This window comes from Bos mutus, chromosome 9 (assembly GCF_027580195.1).
Source record: "Bos mutus isolate GX-2022 chromosome 9, NWIPB_WYAK_1.1, whole genome shotgun sequence".
Lineage (NCBI taxonomy): Eukaryota > Metazoa > Chordata > Mammalia > Artiodactyla > Bovidae > Bos > Bos mutus.
The window spans coordinates 19,792,258-19,813,385 of NC_091625.1; the positions used below are offsets into that span (position 1 = coordinate 19,792,258).

The window sequence follows — 21,128 nt, forward strand, 5'->3', positions numbered from 1 at the left end:
TACCTGTTGGAAACCTTGCTGGACAGATTACAAAGACATGCAATTGTTTTTGTGCACATAGCTTCCCAAATACCACCCTGATAATATCTGTGTTGAAATGTGTTCGTTTAACTAATGTTTTAGTCTCCTGGGTTCTGAAAGGCTAGTTGCAACATCTTTTTTTTAAATGCTAGTTAAAGTAGGAATTATGAATAGTTCGATTTTTTTTTTTCCCTTAGAAATGGAGGCTGAGGAGTTAAGTGGCAAAGAGTTGACAATTGATTCCATAATGAACAAAGTGAGAGATATTAAAAATAAATTTAAAAATGAAGATCTTACTGACGAGCTAAAGCTTGACTAAAGCCTCCACTGATACTACAGGTGAGTTGCGTTGTTTTGAGTGCCCTCTGAGGTAGAGGAAGGAACTGTTAACTGATTGATGCTCACCAATGACAGCACAAACATTTTATGTTTTAATCCTTTTGTGTGAAAATAGTTCCACAATTTTCCACTTTCTTAAAAAAGGAAACAACACTATTTATTACAGTGTGCTCAAAGGTGGTTTTCTTCCTCTTCCATTGTTGGCAGCTGTCATTTCTGCTCATATGCTTGCCATCAATAGGTACTCCTCCCCCCCCCACATTTTGCTGCAATCTGAGAAAGCCTCACTAATTACACCTTAATAAAACGGTGTATAAATGTAAGGCTAACCACACAGTATATGATTTGAAGAACCTTTCTGTTACTCTCCCAGCACTCTCCCAGCCTTTCTTGCCTGTTCTCCTTTGCTCGTTCTGTTTCAGCGGGAGCAGCTTCCCTACTGTGTCTCCTGTGTGCCAGACCAACCCCTACCCCAGTACCTTTGTTCTTGCTTTCTGCCCACTCTTAAACCTTCTTCAGGTTTTTGCTCAAATGTCTTCTCAGCAAGGCCCTCTCTAATCCATTTATTTATTTAATTAAACTTTTTTATTTTGAATTGGGGTATAGCTGATTAACAATGTTGTGATAGTTTCAGGTGGACAGCAAAAGGGCTTAGCCACACATACACATGTATCCTTTTTCTCTCAAACTCCCCTACCGTCCAGGCTGCAGCATAATATTGAGCAGAATTCTGCTTGCTATAAGGTAGGTCCTAACCCACCTATTGAAAATAGCAACCTACTGTATTATTTTTCTCCACTGCAGTAGTCGCCTCATATCTCCTTTGTTGTTGTTCAGTCACCAAGTCATGTTCAATTCTTCGCTACCCTGTGGACTGCTTCCCTGTCCCTCACCATCTCACTGAGTTTGCCCAAGTTCATGTCATATCTCCTTTACTCATTTGTTGTCTGTCTACTCCACTAGGATGTGAGCTCCATGAGGGCATGGTTTTTATCAGTGGTGCTCTATCTACAGAACTAAGAATGGTTCCTGGCAAGTAGTGGGTACTTAAAATATTTTTTGAATGATGAATGAGTGAAAATACCCAAAGTTTAATGTCCTAGTTTTATGAAAAGTATTAGCTCAGAAGCTGAACTCTTTATATTAGGTTGTTGAAAAAGTCACCTTTAGATAAGTTTTGTTTTATTTATAGTAACCATTCAATGGATGAAGGATTGGAAAGCAAAGGCAAAAACCTATCCATATAAATAGTCAAAATGGCAGGTCATATTCCTTGAAACAACTTAGGAACTTATCATTTTGGTGTTAAGCAAATTTTTTAATGGTGATAGAATAAACACATACTTTATTTTGTGTATTTAAGTAGCACCATTGAAGGTTATGGCTTCCCTGGTGACTCAGTGGTAAAGAATCTGCCTGCCAATGCAGGAGATGTGAATTCGATCCCCGGGTCAGAAAGATCCCCTGGAGAAGGAAATGGCAACGTACTCCAGTATTCTTGCCTGGGAAATCCCATGGACAGAGGAGCCTGGTGGGCTACAGTCCATGGGGTCACAAAAGAGTCGGACATGACTTAACAATAAAGCTTATTTACAACAGGGTAGATGAGTCTTTATTTAAAACCCTTAGCTTGCTCAAAACTGTGAATATGTAACATGTTGATAAGTGGGATATAAGACATTATAATACCGAGTAAGGTTAAACCTGGTTTCTAGATGAGAAGAATTTACCTATTTACCATGCTGCAAGGTAATGCATGTTTAGCTCAAATGACTGCTGACATAATAGAGACAGGAAGTTCTGAACAGAGAGAGCACAGTGCATGAGAAATACATCTGCATTTTTAAAGACTTTTTAAGAAAACTTGAAGACAAATTTGTTAGGGAAGTGATGGGAAATGAAACTGGAAAGTGAAGTTAAGATCAGAATAGATTATGGGTAAAAACAAAGTTCTGAATCTGTTTTAGTAAAAAGCAAAAGCAGTAATTTTGTTTGTAAAAGCAAATATTTAGCCCTCGTTGAAGGTAACTGAAACTAATAGAAGGGATGATAAGTTTCTCTAAATTTAATAATGTTTAGTAATGACTAAAGTAACCTGACAAGGACACTGACATTAAATCATGTTGTCTTTTAAAATCTGTTAACACCAAAGAAAATTAAAAATAAATTACAATGTGAAAATTATGGAGAAACGTGGGTAACTTGCAAGGAGAAGACAATGACCATATGAGTTGCTTATCTTCTGTAAACTGGTTTTGATTGATTGAAAAGTAAATTGAGGAATATGGAGATAATATTGGATGGATAAGGTTGTAAAGAAGGTTATGTTAGGGCTAGGACGATATGTTTCTAAATTTTTAATAAGTCATTGATGAAGAATTTTCCAGGAAAGTTGGTACTGGTGGTGGTAGGAGAGGCTTAGGTTTTCTTTGACTTGTTAGGATGCTAAAATGAAATTAGGCTGCTACAGGATAGCTTTCTTAGACTGCATATGGTATTTTAAAGCTACTCATAAACATTTCCAAATTCTCATTTCTTCAAAATATGCAGCTTTTTACAGTAAAACATACCCTCTTAAAAGATATATACTCAGTAAATGTTTATATTTACATGAATTGTTAAAGTTTAAAAAATATTTTAACGAGTTTGTGTGCATTTGTACTGAGAGTATAAATGATTACCTGTAATTTGAAAGAAAAGTGCAATTTGGTATTTGTTTTTTGACTTTCATTTTTTGCTATATTTTGTCCCTTATTCAGATAACTCAGGAACTGTTAACCAAATAATGATGATGGCCAACAACCCAGAGGATTGGTTGAATTTGTTGCTCAAACTGGAGAAAAACAGTGTCCCTTTAAATGATGCCCTTTTAAATAAATTGATTGGTCGTTACAACCAAGCAATTGAAGCACTTCCTCCAGATAAATATGGCCAAAATGAGAGTTTTGCTAGGATTCAAGTGAGATTTGCTGAACTAAAAGCGTAAGTATTAGCATTTTAACTGTATTCAGCTAACTACATTACATAATACAAAACTACATCACCAAAAGGTAAAATGAAAACATGTTGTCAGAACTACTTGTAAGTTTAATATTTTTTTTACCAAGTCTTTTTGTTTATAATTAACAAGTGAACTTGTAAACTTTCTTTACAATGTACATATTTCCACAAAAATTACATACTCTAGACTCCACCTAAAAAAATTTAAAAATTAACTTATTTAATTTTACAGACAGAAAACAATATTCTGTGTCTTCTGGAAAATAGGATGAGGAGTTATCAAACAGGCAACTGTGTTCTTTTTCTTAAAACTTAACTCTGAAATCTTTATTTCAGTATTCAAGAGCCAGACGATGCACGTGACTACTTCCAAATGGCCAGAGCAAACTGCAAGAAATTTGCTTTCGTGCATATATCTTTTGCACAGTTTGAACTATCACAAGGTAATCTGAAAATGTCAAGTCCAGATTTTAAGTAAAAGATAACTTCCTATTGTAATTTAAATCATGTGTGTGAAATAGAAATAATGAGGCAAAAGGCATGAAAGTTGATCAGATGAAAATTCAGGGAAGGATGCTACCTGAATGTAAGTGTACGAAATATTTGTTATACCAGTTTCACTTGCACATTACACAAGTTAAACTGTTTGACATGAGTTGTTACCAGAAGTGAGAAATTGCTTGTTTGCTTATAAATAAAATGTGTGAGCCTTGGAATAAATATTTTTGCCTGAGACTTTAAAATTTTTTTCCTAGGTTCAAAGAATATGTATCTGAGGAGTAAAGGTTGCTGCATTAAAATGACTGTTATTTTTTACTTTGTTAGGTAATTTCAAAAAAAGTAAGCAACTTCTTCATAAAGCTGTGGAATGTGGAGCAGCGCCACTTGAAATGCTGGAAATTGCCATTCAGAATTTGAACCTTCAGAAAAAGCAGCTGCTTTCAGAGGAGGAAAGGAAGAGTTTATCTGGTAAATATGTTTGTGTGTGCTAATACTTTTCTGTGGTGTTTAGTCCTGCCAAAAAAGGATTCAGGATAATATTCTATAGAAAAATATTGTTTATTTAGAATGATCAAAGTCTAAGATTAAGTTTTAGATGTAAAGGCGGTGAGACTTGCAGAAGTAACAAAGTCATTACTCTCTTACTGGCATTTTTTTTTCCCCTACTCAAACTAATTAGTAACACATTAAAACAACTCAGTAAAAACAGTAAGGTCCCGGACTCCCCTGGTGGTCTGGAGATTGAGACTTCTGCTTCCACTGCAGGGATACAGGTTCAATCCCTGGTAGGGGAACTAGGATCCCATATGCCACAAAGCATGGCAAAAAATAAGTAAATTAAAATTTTCATCTACAAAAAAAAAAATACACTTTAAAATAAAGCAATAAGGTCCCAATGTATAGCACAGGGAACTATATTCGATATATGTAATAAATAGTAATGGAAAAGAACATGAAAAGATATATATATATATATATGTATGTATGTGTAATTTAATTACTTTGCTGTACACCGAAAACTGACACAACATTGTAAATCAACTGTATTTCAATTAAGAAAACAAACAGGGACTCCCCTGGTGGTCCAGTGGTTAAGAATCTGCCCTGTAATGCAGGGGACCCAGGTTCCATCCCTGGTTAGGGAGTTAAGATCCCACATACTGTGGGGCTTTTAAGCCTGTGAGCTTCAGGTACTGAGCCCTGGGCGCTCTGGAGCCCGCACACCGCAAGGGAAGATCCTGCATGACGTAGTGAGGATCCCGCATGTCGTAAGGAAGACCCAAGGCAGCCAAATAACTAACAAACCAAACAAACTTGATCTAAGCAAGCGAATCACCTTTTGCTGTTAGAAATAAGGCACATGCCTTTACTCTGGGTAAGTTCAGTTCAGTTCAGTCGCTCAGTCCGACTCTTTGCGACCCCATGCATCGCAGCACGCCAGGCCTCCCTGTCCATCACCAACTCCCGGAGTTCACCCACTCACGTCCATCGAGTCAGTGATGCCATCCAGACATCTCATCCACTGTCGTCCCCTTCTCCTGCCCCCAATCCCTCCCAGCATCAGAGTCTTTTCCAATGAGTCAACTCTTCGCATGAGGTGGCCAAAGTACTGGAGTTTCAGCTTTAGCATCATACCTTCCAAAGAAATCCCAGGGCTGATCTCCTTCAGAATGGACTGGTTGGATCTCCTTGCAGTCCAAGGGACTCTCAAGAGTCTTCTCTAACACCACAGTTCAAAAGCGTCAATTCTTCAGTGCTCAGCCTTCTTCACAGTCCAACTCTCACATCCATACATGACCACAGGAAAAACCATAGCCTTGACTAGACGAACCTTTGTTAGCAAAGTAATGTCTCTGCTTTTGAATATGCTATCTAGATTGGTCATAACCTTCCTTCCAAGGAGTAAGCGTCTTTTAATTTCATAGCTGCAATCACCATCTGCAGTGATTTTGGAGCCCCCAAAAATAAAGTCTGACACTGTTTCCCCATCTATTTCCCATGAAGTGATGGGACCAGATGCCATGATCTTAGTTTTCTGAATGTTGAGCTTTAAGCCAACTTTTTCACTCTCCACTGTCACTTTCATCAAGAGGCTTTTTAGTTCCTCTTCACTTTCTGCCGTAAGGGTGGTAAACAGTTATGTAATTATGAAACAATTATGAAGTATCGTTGGAGAATTAGCATCACAGCATCTTCATATCTGAATATCTTATTTAGGGACAAATATTTACTATGAATTGACTTTTAAAGTATTATTTATGAGTTTGTTTTGTGTGTGTATTCCTTATGTCTTTACAAATTTAATTACAGTTTCAAAATGTTTACAGCATCTACAGTATCAAGTGCGCAAGAACCATTTCCCAGTACACTTGGACATTTACAGAATAGGAACATTAGTTGTGATTCTAAAGGACAGACTACTAAAGCCCGGTTCTTATATGGGTAAGGAAACTGAATTCATTTTTTAAATATTCATCATAAATTTATATTATATATCATCTGCATATATGTTTTCATGTTATAATAGTGTTTAGCAGTTGATGAAAATGCTTGTATCATATTATTCTTTTAAAAATCGGTTTTTCTTTTTTTTCTTTAGAGAGAACATCCCCCCTCAAGACACAGAGATAGGCTTTCGAAATCCCTTGAAACAAACAAGCAAGGCTAAACGGGTAAGTTATTTTTTACTTTGATTAAAGCAGAAGTGGTGAGGTCTATGCTTATTTCCTTGTTAGTTACTTAATCTTCCAAAACATTTTTAGTCATGCCCATTTGGAAGAGTCCCAGTTAACCTTCTAAGTAGCCCGGATTCCCATGAGAAGATGGATGTTTCAGTTGCACCACATTTTACTAAAAGGTATGTTTGAGTTTTAACTTTCGTTTTCAAAACTTGAAGACTGATGGCAAAATGATTATAAAGTCTCTTACTACATAAAAGTGGTTACGAGTACATTTTTATTTAGAATGAGGAGCGAGTGGGAAATACGACTTTATTTTGCTTTTTTTCTCATTAAAAATATTCATTAGAGCAACTGTTTAAAAGTTAGGAGACATAGAAGAAAAAGTATGGTTAATATGAAGCTTACAGGACTATGCACAGACTAGCCCAGCAGTAAAAACTCATGACGTTTGAATCGCTTATGGTAGCCTCTATGGTAAGACACTCTAGTGTGTGTGTAAGTGTCCACTGGGGGTGGGAAGTCTGAAAACAATTTTCTTTGCAGCTAGTTCAAGGAAAAAGCAGCTATTGGTAGGAAAAATGATTAACTCACTCATTTGCTTCTGAGCCTAGGGCTTTAAGAAGTGGGGCAGGGTAGGTAGAGATGAAATATTGTCCACCACATCTGAAGTGTTCTCCTTCCTTCAGTTTGAAAAATGAGAATCTCATAATCCAGCTTAGCTAAGGGTCTTCATTTTTCTGGTGTATTTTTAACTCTAACCACTGTTCATAACATTATTTCTAATGGAAAAGACTCCTGGATTCCACAGAATCATTTTGCCAGTAAACTTATACAGATAAAACATTGTTTTTAGCTGGTGTCTTCTTTACTTAAATGCTTATTATACTTAAGGTTTGACTGAATATTGATATTAAAGAGCATTTTGGATGTCAAGGTTAAGCTCTAAAAATCTTATGAGGTGGCTATTTTCTGGTTATCTTCAAGTACTAGCTCAAGATTAAAGGAAACTTTCTCCACTCCAAAAAAAAATAAGAACAAAAACAGCCATTTTCTTGGTGCTTGTATTGATACACTGAGCTAGGCACTGTGGAGGCCCATAGGAGGGTCTACACACTAGTTCTTATCCTTAAAGCTATTTACAACCTGAAATGTAGTTTAATCTACACACTGCTGTTTCCTTATTCTTTCCCATATTCATGCCTTGATTCCAGCTTTAACCTAACTTTAAAATGAAAAAGATTAAATGACTTTGCTAATTCTAAAAAATAATAGTAATAAAATGAAAAAGATAATACCCTGAATACCCTGAAATGATTGATTTCAAATTAAACAATTGTTTTGTTTCATGGTAACAGACATATCTCTGGGTCAGAGTGCCGAGATACAATCACACCTGGATGTAAATCAAGTGGAAATGATTCCAGCGAATTGAGACATTTAAAGGTTTTTCCATTTTCAAATCTTTATCTGGAGCAAGGGTTCCTGACCAGGGTTCATGGAGCTTTTTCTGGGGAAGGGATCCATGGTTTATGTATCTCCAACAGTGTTCCTAAAACCCCAGGAGAGGTCGGGCCACTAATGGGAAGTGATACAGAAGTCCTAAACTGTTTCTCCTCAGTGGAAGTGGGAGGGCAAGGAATGACCGTCTTCTGTTGAAGTACTATTTATTATATAGTGTTTAAGCAGGTTAGTTGGCCTGGGTTTGGGAATAATGGGGCAAGCTTTTGTTTCTTGGTGTGTTGAATCATATGATCTGACAGAGCAAATTAGACAAAAATGAGAGGGTGTCTTTGTGGTGGGGCAGAGGTGAGGGCTTTAAGATACTCAATCCTGACATCCTGATATGGCAGACATGTGAACTTCCAAGACAGGAAGTAGCTTTAGTCCCTGATGCACTGATTTTTAGGGGTTATACTGTTCTTATTGAAGTTCATTTAGACCCTTGGCATCATAATGTGGGTCTTTTCAGTTTTACATTTTTTGTAATTTCTCTCTCTCTTTCGTGATGTATCCTTTTAAATGAGTTTAACTAATTTACAGCTATCTTAGGGAATAGCACATAGTTGTGTCAGGAGTTTACTTTTGGGATTTAGAATAAGCACTGTCTTAGACTTCTATAAATCTTAATTTTGACCAATGTTGTTATTTTTGGTGATAAAATGATATAGTAACAAAATAGTGAAGCATGTTTTATGTTGAATTTAAGCTTTCTAACCTCTCTTTTTAAGTGAATATGCCTTATCATTTGATAATATGTCTACTGAAAGCAAATTGGCCAAATCTATCATTATGGCCATTCCCATTGCTCTAGTCAATAATTCAAGAAGTTATTTTTGCTTGTGAGTCTACATATAATTATTTTCCTAGCAGTCTTTTCATATAGATGAGACTCTAGTATATTGAACACTAAGATTGGTACTACTTCTGTTTTTAAGACTTTGTCTTATATTACATCAAAATAAAATCTTACTCTATGTAGTCTGTTCAAAATGTTCGTTCCAAGGAACCTGTGATGTCAGATGAGAAGAGTTCTGAACTTATTACTGATTCAGTAACCCTGAAGAATAAAAGTGAATCAAGTTTTCTAACAAAATTAGAAGGTAAGAGTGACAAAGTAGACTACCTCTTTAATTAAGAACCACTTTGTTTCTTGTGAAAGTTGACCAGCCCCCTAAAAATTGACATGGAAGAGTAGGTCCCTTTATCTTGTGTTTCAGTTAAATTGTATAAAGTATATGAAAAGTATTCAATTCTATAGCAGAGGATTTGCCTAAAAGGTGTGTAAGAGAATAGAGGGAAAATTCAATGGCATTGAGTTAATTTTCTCAGTTGGCTTGAGAAGTATTTGGGAAAGTTGTATTTATATGACAAGTCTTTTCTTTCCTCTTTTGTCAAACATTTGCTTTTCCACTATATGTGTACTATGGTGGATATTCTAAGAGCATATAAATGAATGAGACAGGTTTTAGCCCTGAAAGTCCCATGTCTCAGGAAACCCTGAAAACTGGGATGCCATTATTTTGATTGGGACCATCAGCGTTCCCTGATACCTGCAGGGAATTGTTTCCAGGATCCCCAGATGCTCAGATCCTAGAATGCTCAAGTCCTTTATATAAAATGATGTAGTATAGTCAGTTCTGTGGAACCTGTGGATATAAAGGACCAACTATAGATTTCTTTTCCTGATATTTGGAGGAAATGATTTTATTTTATGTTTTCATGGCATCTATTACAAACTGATATGACTGAAAAAGCATCTTTACCAAAAATACTTGTTTATAGTACTGATCTGGCACCTAATTTAATGCTAAGCGAAAGTGAAAGTGAAGTCGCTCAGTCATGTCCGACTCTTCGAGACCCCATGGACTGCAGCCTATCAGGTTCCTCCGTCCATGGGATTTTCCAGGCAAGAGTACTGGAGTGGGGTGCTATTGCCTTCTCCAAATAAGTGAATGCTTACTGAGTACCCACACTATGTTAATGGTATTTTATTATGTAGTAAAATTTGCAATCAGAAAACTACCCAAAGCATAAGAATACAGCCAAATGACATATCATTTCTTTCACGTGCATTTCTGTCAAGTATATTCAGGGTGGGGTGGTCAGGTTCACAGCAATTGTATACATTCAGCTCATCGATAGTACCAAGCAGTTTTCCAAAGTGTTGTGTTTAACCAGCACTTATATTGGCTTTTACTCCATATTCTTCCCAATCATTTTATTGTTGGTTTTTAATGTTACACATTCTGATTCTGCTAAGTAATAGTTCATTGTGGTTTTAATTTGCATTTTCCTGTTGTCTAATGATGTTGAATGCCTCTTTGTGTTTATTGGCCATTTGGGTATCTTCTCAAGTGTTTGTTCAAGTATCACCAATTTTTCTATTGAGTGTCCTTTATTTTCCTCATTGATTTTTTTGGTCTATATACAGTTCTTTTGTTGGGTACATGTGTTACAAATAACTTCTCCCATAATGTGGTGGAGACTTGATTAAATTTTAAATTATCATGCATTTTAATTTATCAGTCTTTTCCTTTGTGGTGAGTGTTTTCTTTGTCTTTTAACAAATCTTCCTACTCCAAGATCATAAAGATATTTCTATATGTTTTGGAAGGTATCATTTTACCTTTAACATTTAGACTTCTATTCTACTTGAATTTAATATTTATGTATGGTTAAGATGAAGTGGCAGGATTCATGTTTTTCTTCTCCATGTGGATATCTAGTAGACTCCAACAGCATTTATTGAAAAGACCCTTTTTTCCCCTCAGTGAATTGTTATAAGTTAGATGAGTCTGTTTGTGATGTCTGGTTTTTGGGTAGTTCTCTGTTCCATAGTCCTTTTATGACTTTGTGCTAATTCTGTCTTAATTACTGAAGTCAGTCTTCATATCTGTCAGTGCAAATCTTCCAACTTGTTTCTTTGTTACAGACTATTTTAGTTATTCTAAGCCTTTTGGATTTCCATATAAATGTTAGAATCCGTCAGATTCCTTTTTTCTTTTTTTTTTAATGGTATTTTGTTTGAGTCCTAGTGGGACAAGTTGACATCTTAACAAATAAATTTTCTAGTCCTCTAACCTAGCATACCCCTTCATTCATTTAAGTAGTCTTTAAAACATTATTGAAAAAATTATTTTCTGTATAGAGATTTTGCATTTCTTTTGCTAGAAATATACCTAGATATTTGATATTTTTGATAATACAATGATGAGATCTTTAAAAAAAATTATCCTTTGCTTCTTTGTTGCTAGTATATAAAACTACAACTGATTTTTAACTATTGTTCTCGTTTATAGAGACATTGCTAAAATCACTGTTTACATCTAATATTTGCCTATGAGTTCTTTCATGTTGTTTGAAAATATATAACATTTTCTTTCTTCCAATCCTTTTACTTTAATTTCTTTGCTGTGTTGCACTTACAACCTCTAGAATAATGGTGAATAGAAAGAATTGATAAGTAGCATTTTTGTTCATTCCTTAGAGAGACACTTTCACTGTTTTACCCTTGTATAATAACTAGCTTAGAGTCTTAAAGCTGTTTTTTTATCATATATCAAAACAGATTGAGGTTAACAGTTTTTTTGTGACTGGATGTTGAATTTTATGAGATACCTTTTCTGTGTTTATTGAGTCGGTCACGTACTTTTTTTATTATTATGCCAAATTAATTTTCAGTGTTAGGCAAACTTTACATTTAGGAATAAACACAGCTTGGTCATAATTTATTGTACCTTTTGTATATCACTTGCAAATATTTTATTTAGAATTTTTGCATTTGTAATGATAGGGATGGAATAGTGACACTCATAAAACAGTCAATATTGTTGAGTCTGTCTTGTTCAGAGACCCTTAAGATAGTAAATTACAGGCTAACGTAAGGTAAAATTTTTGTTAAAAAAACTAGATCTATGAAAAGTGGTGAACTGGCTTTTATTAGTGAGACTTTATGATATATGTTTTTGGACTTTTGCATATTTATTTCTTTGTTTTCTGGTAAAAAACAGAAGTATTTAAACTGAGAATAGTCTCTGATAAAGCTCTAGATAACAACCTAGGAAGATGGCTGTTGCAGCTTTGTAAAATTGATTTGCTAAAAGCAAATTGTCAGTAGCTGGGTAAAGCTTATAATTTCTGTTTTTAAGAGCAAAACGCTAATAGAATTTGTAACATGTTCTGTTGTTTAGGTTTAATTTTGTTATTATCCAATATTCTTGCCCATTAATGACAACAATAAATGCAATTGCAGAAACTAAAGAACATCAAGAACTAAAGGTTCCAGAAAGTGAACTGAAACAACGGCAATCAAAGAGAAAGTCTGAATGTGCAAACCAGAATGCTGCTGCATTTTCCAGTCAGTGGCAGATTCCAGAGGTAATCCCCAAAATTGATACAGAGGTAACTTTCTTTTCCACATCAAGTGTAGCATTTTTTATAATGTGATGATCATGTTAAGTGTTTTCTTCTTGTATTCTTTAGTGGAGTAGTTTGCTCAGAAGTATGTGTGTGTGTGTTTTAAATTCACAAAACAATGATCAGTAACAAACTAAACAATAGGTTTAGTTTAGTAACAGTATATATCAAGCTGAATTCTTTTCTGCTTTCAATAGTATTTCTAGATTGCTGGTAGACTGGTGCAGAGGTCAGCAAACTACAGCCTAGGAGCCAAATCTCGTTCCCAGCCTGAATGTAAACAACACTTTTTGGGAACACAGCTATGTCCATTTATTTACTTACTGTCTTTGCCTGTTTTTGAACTATAAAAGCAGAACTAAGTAATTGCAACAGAAACCTCATGGATAAAATAGAAAAATACAGACTAGATAATGTGAATTCATAACAAGTTGAATGATCATTCCCCATGGCTGGGGTCTATTTCAGAAGAAAGGATCTGTTAGAGAGATACATCTGAATATAGTCCTTGGTCATACTCTCCTTACAATTAATTTTTAATTGTAGTCTCACTCAGCAGTTCTCAAATATTTCCATCTTGGGAATCCTCTTTTATATTCTTAATTATTGAAGCCCCTAGAGAACTTTGGTTTATGTAGGCTATGTTGATCTCTTTTTGCTATATTAGAAAGTAAAACCAATAAATTTTTAAAGTATTTGCTAATTTATTAAAAATATGAATAATAAGCAGATTACATGTAAATAATACTGTTATGAAAAAAGTGTTTTGTTTTATTGAGGTATAATATATATTAGTTTTAGGTATATGACATTATGATTTGATATTTGTATATACAGTTGACCCTTGCACAACATGGGTTTGAACTGTGTGGGAACTTATGCATGGATTTTTTTTCAGTACATATGTACATATAGTACTATATGATTTTCTGTTGGTTGACTCTGAGGATGTGGAACAGTGGATACAGAACTCCAACTGTAAAGTAATATGTGAATTTTTGACTTTGTGGGTAGTCAGTGCCCCTAACCTCTGAGCTGTTCAAGAATCAACTATATTGCAAAATGATCACCACAATAAGTCTAGTTAGCATTCATCACCATACCTAATTACACATTTTTTTCTTCAGATGAGAATTTTAAAGATCTACTCACTTAGCAACTTTCAAATGTGCAATACAGTATTATTAATTATAGTCACCACATTGTCCATTACGTTCCAATGACTGATTTATTTTGTAACTGGAAGCTTGTACCTTTGATCCTCTTTATCCATCTCCACTCCTCCCACCCACACCCCTTGGCAAGCCCCAAACTATCTGTGAGCTTGGTCTTTTGCTTTTTCTCCCCTCCAGATTTTACATCTAAGTGATATAATGCAGTATTTGTCTTTCTCTGGCTATTTCACATCTAAGTGATATAATGCAGTATTCACTTTCACTGGCTATTTCACTCAAGATCCATCTGTGTTGTCACAAATGGCAAGATTTCATACCTTTTATGGCTGAATAATAGTCCATTGTATATCTGTACCATATTTTCTTTATCCCCTCAGCCATCAATGAATATTTAGATTGTTTCTGTTTCTTGGCTCTCATAAATACTGCTGCTATGAACATGAGAGTACAGACATCTTTCAAGTTAGTGTTTTCCTTTTCTTTGGATAAATACCTAGAAGTGCTAGGTCATATGGTAGTTCTGTTTTTAATTTTTTGAAGCTCTTCCATACTAGTTTCCACAGTGGCTACACTAATATACATTTTCACCAACCCTGCACAAGACTTCCATTTTTTTCCACATCCTTGGCAACACTTGTTATTTCTTATCTTTATGATAATAGGCATTCTGACAGGTATGGGGTGATACATCATTGTGGTTTTGATTTACATTTCCCTGATGATTGGTGATGTTGAACTTCTTTTCATATCCATTGGATATTTATTTATATGTCTTATATGGAAAAAATATCTAATCAAGTCCTTTTTCCATTTTTAAGTTGTTTTTGTTTTTAATTTTTATTTGATTTTTTGATAATGAGTTCCTTGTGTATTTTGGATATTAACCTCTTAATGGATATGTGGTTTGCAAATATTTTCTCCCATTTCATAGATTGTCTTTTTTATTTCATTGATGGTTTCCTTTGCTGTGCAGCTTTCTAGTTTGATGTAGTCCTATTTATTTATCTTTGTTTTTGTCTTTACATTTGGTGTCTGATCCAAAAATTCATTACCAATACCCGAATTTTCTTCTAGAAGGTTTAATGTTTTAAGGTCTTACATTCAAGTCTTTAATTCATTTTGAGTTAATTTTTGTGTGTAGTGTGAGAAAGTAGTCCAGTTTCATTGTTTTCCAAGTGGCTATCCAGTTTTCTGAAGACCATTGATCTATGTCTGTTTCTTGCAAATATCAGATTGTCTTAAATACTGTAACTTTGTAATACGGTTTGAAATTAGGGAGTGTGGTTCCTCCAGCTTTGTTCTTTTTCAAGATTGCTTTGGGTATTCCAAACTTTTGTGATTCTATACAAATTTTAAGATTGTTCTATTTCTGTGAAAAATGCCATAGGAATTTTGATAGGGATTGCATTGTATCTATAGATTGCTTTGGGTAATATGGTCATTTTAGCAATATTCTTCCAATCAGTGAGCACAAAATATCTTTCCATTTATTTGTGTCTTCAGTTTAAGAAGAAGACATCAGTGTCTTAGTTTTCAGTGTACTAGTGTTTCATTTACTTGGTTAAATTTGTTCCTAGGTACTTTATTATTTTTGATGGGATTGTTTTCTTAATTTCCCTTTCTGATAGTTTATTATCAAGGTATAGAAATGTAACAGATTTTTGTATATTGATTTTGTTTCCTGCAACTTTACTGAATTTGTTAATTTTTTCTAACAGGTTCTTTTCTGTGTGTGTGTGTGGCATCTTTAGGGATTTCTGCATATAATATGTCATCTGCAGATAGTGACAGTTTTACTCTTTCCTTTTCAATTCTGATACCTTTTATTTCAGCTTCTTGTCTACTTGCTGTGGCTAGAATTTCCAATACCATTTTAAGTAACAGTGGCAGGAGTGGGCATCCTTGTCTCGTTCCTGATTTCAGAGGGAAAGCTTTCATCTTTTCACTGTTGAGTATGATGTCAGCTGTGCGCTTGTCATACGTGGCTTTGTTATGTTGAGATATGTTTCTTCTGAAAAATAAATATTTTTCAAAACAAACTAATTACAGTGAGGAGAGTGATATTTGTTTTACAGTCTTTACAATTTTTTTTAATGGTTGGCATTAGAGGGCTAGATTTCTTGTATCTGCTTTTGTATCCAGTCTGTTTCACTATCACATGCCTTGGGAAAACTTTATATTAATGAAAGAATGAAAGTGAAAAAGGCAAATAATGTCTTAGTATGATTATGAAAATAGTTTTAACCTCTCAGACTCCCTGCAAGTATCTTGGGGAAACTGGCAAACTTTCTGCTATTTCTGGGTCACTCGTTGAGAACTGTTTATCTAAGTAATGGAGTGGATAATAAATGTTAAATGAGAAGAATCCTGAGAGGTTGAATTATGGACAATCAGCATCTCCTGTATTTTTCTTTTTAAAAGTTATAAACTAATAGAATGGTGAAAGGACTTAAAACTATTTGTCATTAGGGAGATTCAAACTAAAACCACAATGAGGTGCTATTTCACCCACACCAAGATGGCTGTAATTAAAAAGAGACAATAGTAAGTGTTGTTGAAAATGTGGATAAATTGGAACCCTCATACACTGTTGCTGAGGAGCTAAACTGATGCAGTCTCTTGAAAAATGGTATGGCAGTTCCTCAGAATGTGTAGCAAACAGTTACTGTATAATTCAACAATTCTATTCCTAGATATATACTCAAGAAAATATATATCTGCAAAAAAGCTTGTATGTGAATGTTCATAGCAGCATTATTCATAATTGTTAACCCAAATAGCCATCAACTGGTGAGTGAATAAACAAAATGTGGTATTCTGATTTTATTTCATTTTATTATTCAACAGTAAAAACTAGTGAACTTTGGGAAGGTCATGTAAAAACTGCTATATGTAAAATGGATAACCAACAAAGACCTATTGTATAGCACATAGAACTCTGCTCAGTGTTATGTGTCATCCTGGATGGAATGGGAGTTTGGGGGAGAACGGATACATGTATGTATATGACTGAGTCCTTTTGCTGTTCACCTGAAACTACCACAACATTGCTAATCGGCTATACCCCAATGCAAAAATGTTTTTGGTCTTAAAAGAAAAACATTTTTTAAAAAGTAGTGAAGTGTTGATAAATGCTACTACATGGTAAGTGATAGAAACCTGTCACAAAAGGCCATATATTTTGTGATCTCCTTTATAAGAAATGCCTGGGATTGGTAAATCCACAGAGACAAAAAGTAGGCAGGTGGATGCCAGAGTCCAGGAGGAGTAGAGATTGGGGGTAATGGCTAATACAGAATTTCTTCTTAGAATAATGAAAATGTTCTGTAATTTAAATCGTGGTGACGATTGCATACTCATGAATATATTAAAAACCACAGAAGTGTACACTTAGGTGAAAAAGAAAAGACTAGGCAGTTTTTTGTAAAGAATCTGCCTGCAATGCAGGAGACCCCAGTTCAATCCTGGGTTGGGAAGATCCCCTGGAGAAGAGATAGGTTACCCACTCCAGTATTCTTGAGCTTCCGTGGTGGCTCAACTGACAAAGAATCTGCCTACAACGCGGTAGACTTTGGTTCGATCCCTGGGTTGGGAAGATCCCCTGGAGAAGGAAATGGTTACCCACTCCAGTATTCTGGCCTGGAGAATTCCATGGGGTCGCAGAGTAGGACACGACTGAGCTACTTTCTCTTTGCTTCACTTACCTTATAGCTATAAGCTCCCCCTAGCTATGTCCAGACCATTTCTTCCCTTGTAAAAACCCTGTACTTTTCTTTTGGTGGTGTGTGCTGCATGCAAGATTTTAATTCCCTGACCTGGGATCAAGCCTGTGCCCTGTGCAGTGGAAGCGTGGAGTCTTAGCCACTGGGCCACCCGGGGAAGTCCCCAAACCCTACCCTTCTGAGGTGCCTTCTTTTGGGATGTGTTGTCCTGCAATTGTTCATTGTCATTATCTCTGAACATCCTCGTGACTCCCCATCATTCTCTGAAAATATTAGGCTCTGGATCACTTCTTTCAACTTCAACCCAACAACTGTCATTGTTTTTTGTTAGCTTCTGTACCCCTATGTATCACTAGTCCTACACCTGGCCTCCAAATTCATAACTTCTTCCTCTTTCATGCCTACTTTGTTAATTTCACCTTAGCTACCCATTCCTGTGCCCTCAATTCTGATCTCCAAAATCTCAAATGCAAACATCTAAATCTATGGTCTGTGAGTATAACCTTTCCACTTTCGTTACTAAATAATCTTGCTACCACATTTTCTCAATACCATTCTGGCTACTAATCCAAATATGTGTGTGTGTGTATACACACACACACACACATATGCATATATATATATATATATATATATATATATACACATATATATATATATATGTGTGTGTGTATATGGGATTGGGGGCAGGAGGAGAAGGGGACGCCAGAGGATGAGATGGCTGGATGGCATCACTGACTCGATGGACGTGAGTCTCAGTGAACTCTGGGAGTTGGTGATGGACAGGGAGGCCTGGCGTGCTGTGATTCATGGGGTCGCAAAGGGTCAGACACGACTGAGCAACTGATCTGATCTGATGTGTATATATATATAAGGAAATCTTAAATGGAAAATTTATCTGGGAAAAGAGGTATAGTGGCCAAAAACACAAAAGACTGAAAAGTAGAAAATAGTTTAGATTTATCCATTGTGGATCTCCAGAGTATAATGTGGACCCAGTGGATTGAAATTATAGAAGCTGATTTAATCTAGATATCAGTGAATACTTACTAATAACTAAAGCTGTCCCCAAATTAAAGTAGAGATAGTGAGCAATCAGTTACTAATAGTGTTCAAACAAAATGTGATTTGCAGGAGTTGGCAAGATTTTCTGTAAAACCTTTGTGAGGCAGATGGTCACTGTTGTAGCTTTTGAACTCTGCCATTATTGCATGAAAACAACCACAGGCAATATGTAAACAAATGGGCTTTGCTGTGTTCCAATAAAACTTTATTTATAAAAACAAACAACAGCCCGAATTCAACCTACAGGTTGTACTTTGTCAGTCTCCTTTGTAGCGGATGTTCATTCATCATTGCTTTGGAATTTGTATGAGATAAATTTTGTAAGCTATATGTCTTTTACAAGGGAGAAGAACACTAGATAGGTGTTTGCCATTTCAAACGTTGCTAAATAATTAGTATTTGATCATTTTCCCTCCAAACATAAAAGTAGGGGATGATTCTATTTGTAAAGACTGGTTTTCTGAAGCACAGAACACTTATTAATATCTAGATTATACAAGTCCAATGCTAGTGACAGTAAATATTTAGATCCTGTTTGTTCAACACTGCTGTGTGCCTTCCCTCTAATTGCAATCTCTTTGAGGGAAGTATAACAAGCTTCAAAATTTAGAGTGAAAGAGCTTTTAACTGAAAAGTTATTGAAAGCCTATAATACATACATCTACTTATTTTAGCATATTTTTGTATTTCATATTTTAATTTTCTTTTAGAAGTTTAATATTTGTGAAATTGTTGAACAAGTGACTAATTAAAAAACCCGAAATCATGATGTTTTTTATTTTGGTTTAGCAGAAACAAACCACTTTTGAGCAACCTGCCTTTTCCGTTTCAAAGCAGTCACCACCAATATCAACACCTAAATGGATTGATCCAAAATCTATTTGTAAGACACCCAGCAACAGTGCCTTAGATGATTACATGAGCTGGTAATTCCTTTTGGTTCTTAGCTTGGTATAACATGTGCTTTGGGGCAAACAGATCTGGAGGTGAATCCTGCTCTATTACCTGAAAGACTTTCTAAATTCATGTTATTTTTCTCATCATCAGTTTTTTCATCTGTAAAGGAAGGGAAGGTAGCCACAATATATTTTTAAGGATTGTTATGAAAGTCTCTGTCATTGTAATCTGTACCTACTCTGTGTATATGCTTTTTATATCTATAGGTCTCTAGGCAGTACCTTTAAATAGTTTGAGTATGCAAAAATTCTTGTTAATCAAGCACTGCCACTTGTATATCTCTGTAATTGAGAGACTTTAAAGATTAGCATTCTTACAGTAGATAAAGGGTGGATGCATATTATAGCGAAGGAGGTGTTAATTGGAGTGTGAGAGAGGTTGGTAGCATATCTCACATAGTTCTGGGTTTGTTCAAGATTGGAGTGGCTGCTAGTGAGGAATGAGTGAAGAAGCTGATCAGTGCTGATTGACAGAAGACATAAGGCATGTTGAAAAGCAAATCTATGGCATTTCTAAGAAAGCAAAGAGGGGATATGGCATGTGATATCCTTCAACTAGTGGCTTTATTTTTAATATAGTTTTAATGTCTTAGAGGATAACTGAAGTTCATGTCTTCAGCTTTTCATTTTCACAATGTGATCTTGAATACTAATTAGAACTGGCCTTGGAGTTTTAGAACTGATTCTATTAAATAAGTAAGCTGTTTAATACAATTTTGCTATTTATTACCTCATTTTATTATACTTAGAATACTTTAAAGAATGACTGCTAACTAAAATAGGATATCGTTATTTCTTATCAAGTTATTTATTGTCAACAAATATTTGTAGAATTCCTTTGTGCCAAGCACTATTCTTGGTGTTGAAGATACAATAGTGAATAAGAGAAGCAAAGCACAAATGCAAGCTGAACAGCTTTGTGTTCCAAGGTCAAACTCTCAAGTAATTGGCTTTCAGATATTTCTAGTAGGTTGTCATAGAACATTATTATTAAAAAGCACTCATAAAATCAATGATTGAGCTTTGTCTTGGCTAAATTTTGTAAAATAACTCTTAACTGTATTTTTAAATGACATCATATTTATTTTAATAAGGACTTCTCATCTGGGAACAAAAATTACTTTCAGAAAGAATACCCCCAAAGTGAAATTTCTGGTGATGGTGAATCTAAAATAAATATTTCAGATGTATTAGGAAAACTGACTTGGGTTCTATTTGATATAACACATTTATACTCACCACACAAAGTCTGAGTCAGAATCTTGTTTTTATTTTATTTTTAATTTAATTTTATTTTTTAACTTTACAATATTGTATTGATTTTGCCATATATCAAGATGAATCTGCCACAGGTATACACGTGTTCCCCATCCTGAACCCTCCTCCCTCCTCCCTCCCCATACCATCCCTCTGGCACGTCCCAGTGCACCAGCCCCAATCATCCAGTATCGTGCATTGAACCTGGACTGGTGACTCGTTTCATATATGATTTTATACATGTTTCAATGCCATTCTCCCAAATCTTCCCACCCTCTCCCTCTCCCACAGAGTGAAGTAAGCCAGAAAGAATCTTGTTTTTAAAGCTTAAATGTTTTAAATTTTAAAAAATATATCTTTCCCCAGTTTTAGAACTCCAGTGGTAAAGAATGACTTTCCACCTGCTTGTCAGTTGTCAACACCATATAGCCAACTTGCCTATTTCCAGCAGCAACAGCAGCAAATACCTGTTACTCCACTTCAGAATTTACAGGT

General features: G+C 35.2%; 1 protein-coding gene across 1 annotated transcript in view; it reads left to right on the forward strand.

Annotated features, from left to right (window-relative positions):
• The first annotated feature begins 220 nt into the window (after positions 1-220).
• TTK (TTK protein kinase) overlaps positions 221-21,128 on the forward strand; it is a 43,443-nt gene continuing 22,535 nt past the window's right edge. Inside the window, 13 exon segments of the mRNA XM_005895139.2 lie at positions 221-328; positions 330-360; positions 3,120-3,342; positions 3,697-3,803; positions 4,186-4,329; positions 6,189-6,303; positions 6,461-6,533; positions 6,624-6,718; positions 7,898-7,985; positions 9,022-9,142; positions 12,295-12,443; positions 19,210-19,346; positions 21,000-21,126. Of these exon segments, the coding sequence (XP_005895201.1) occupies positions 221-328; positions 330-360; positions 3,120-3,342; positions 3,697-3,803; positions 4,186-4,329; positions 6,189-6,303; positions 6,461-6,533; positions 6,624-6,718; positions 7,898-7,985; positions 9,022-9,142; positions 12,295-12,443; positions 19,210-19,346; positions 21,000-21,126 (1,518 nt within the window).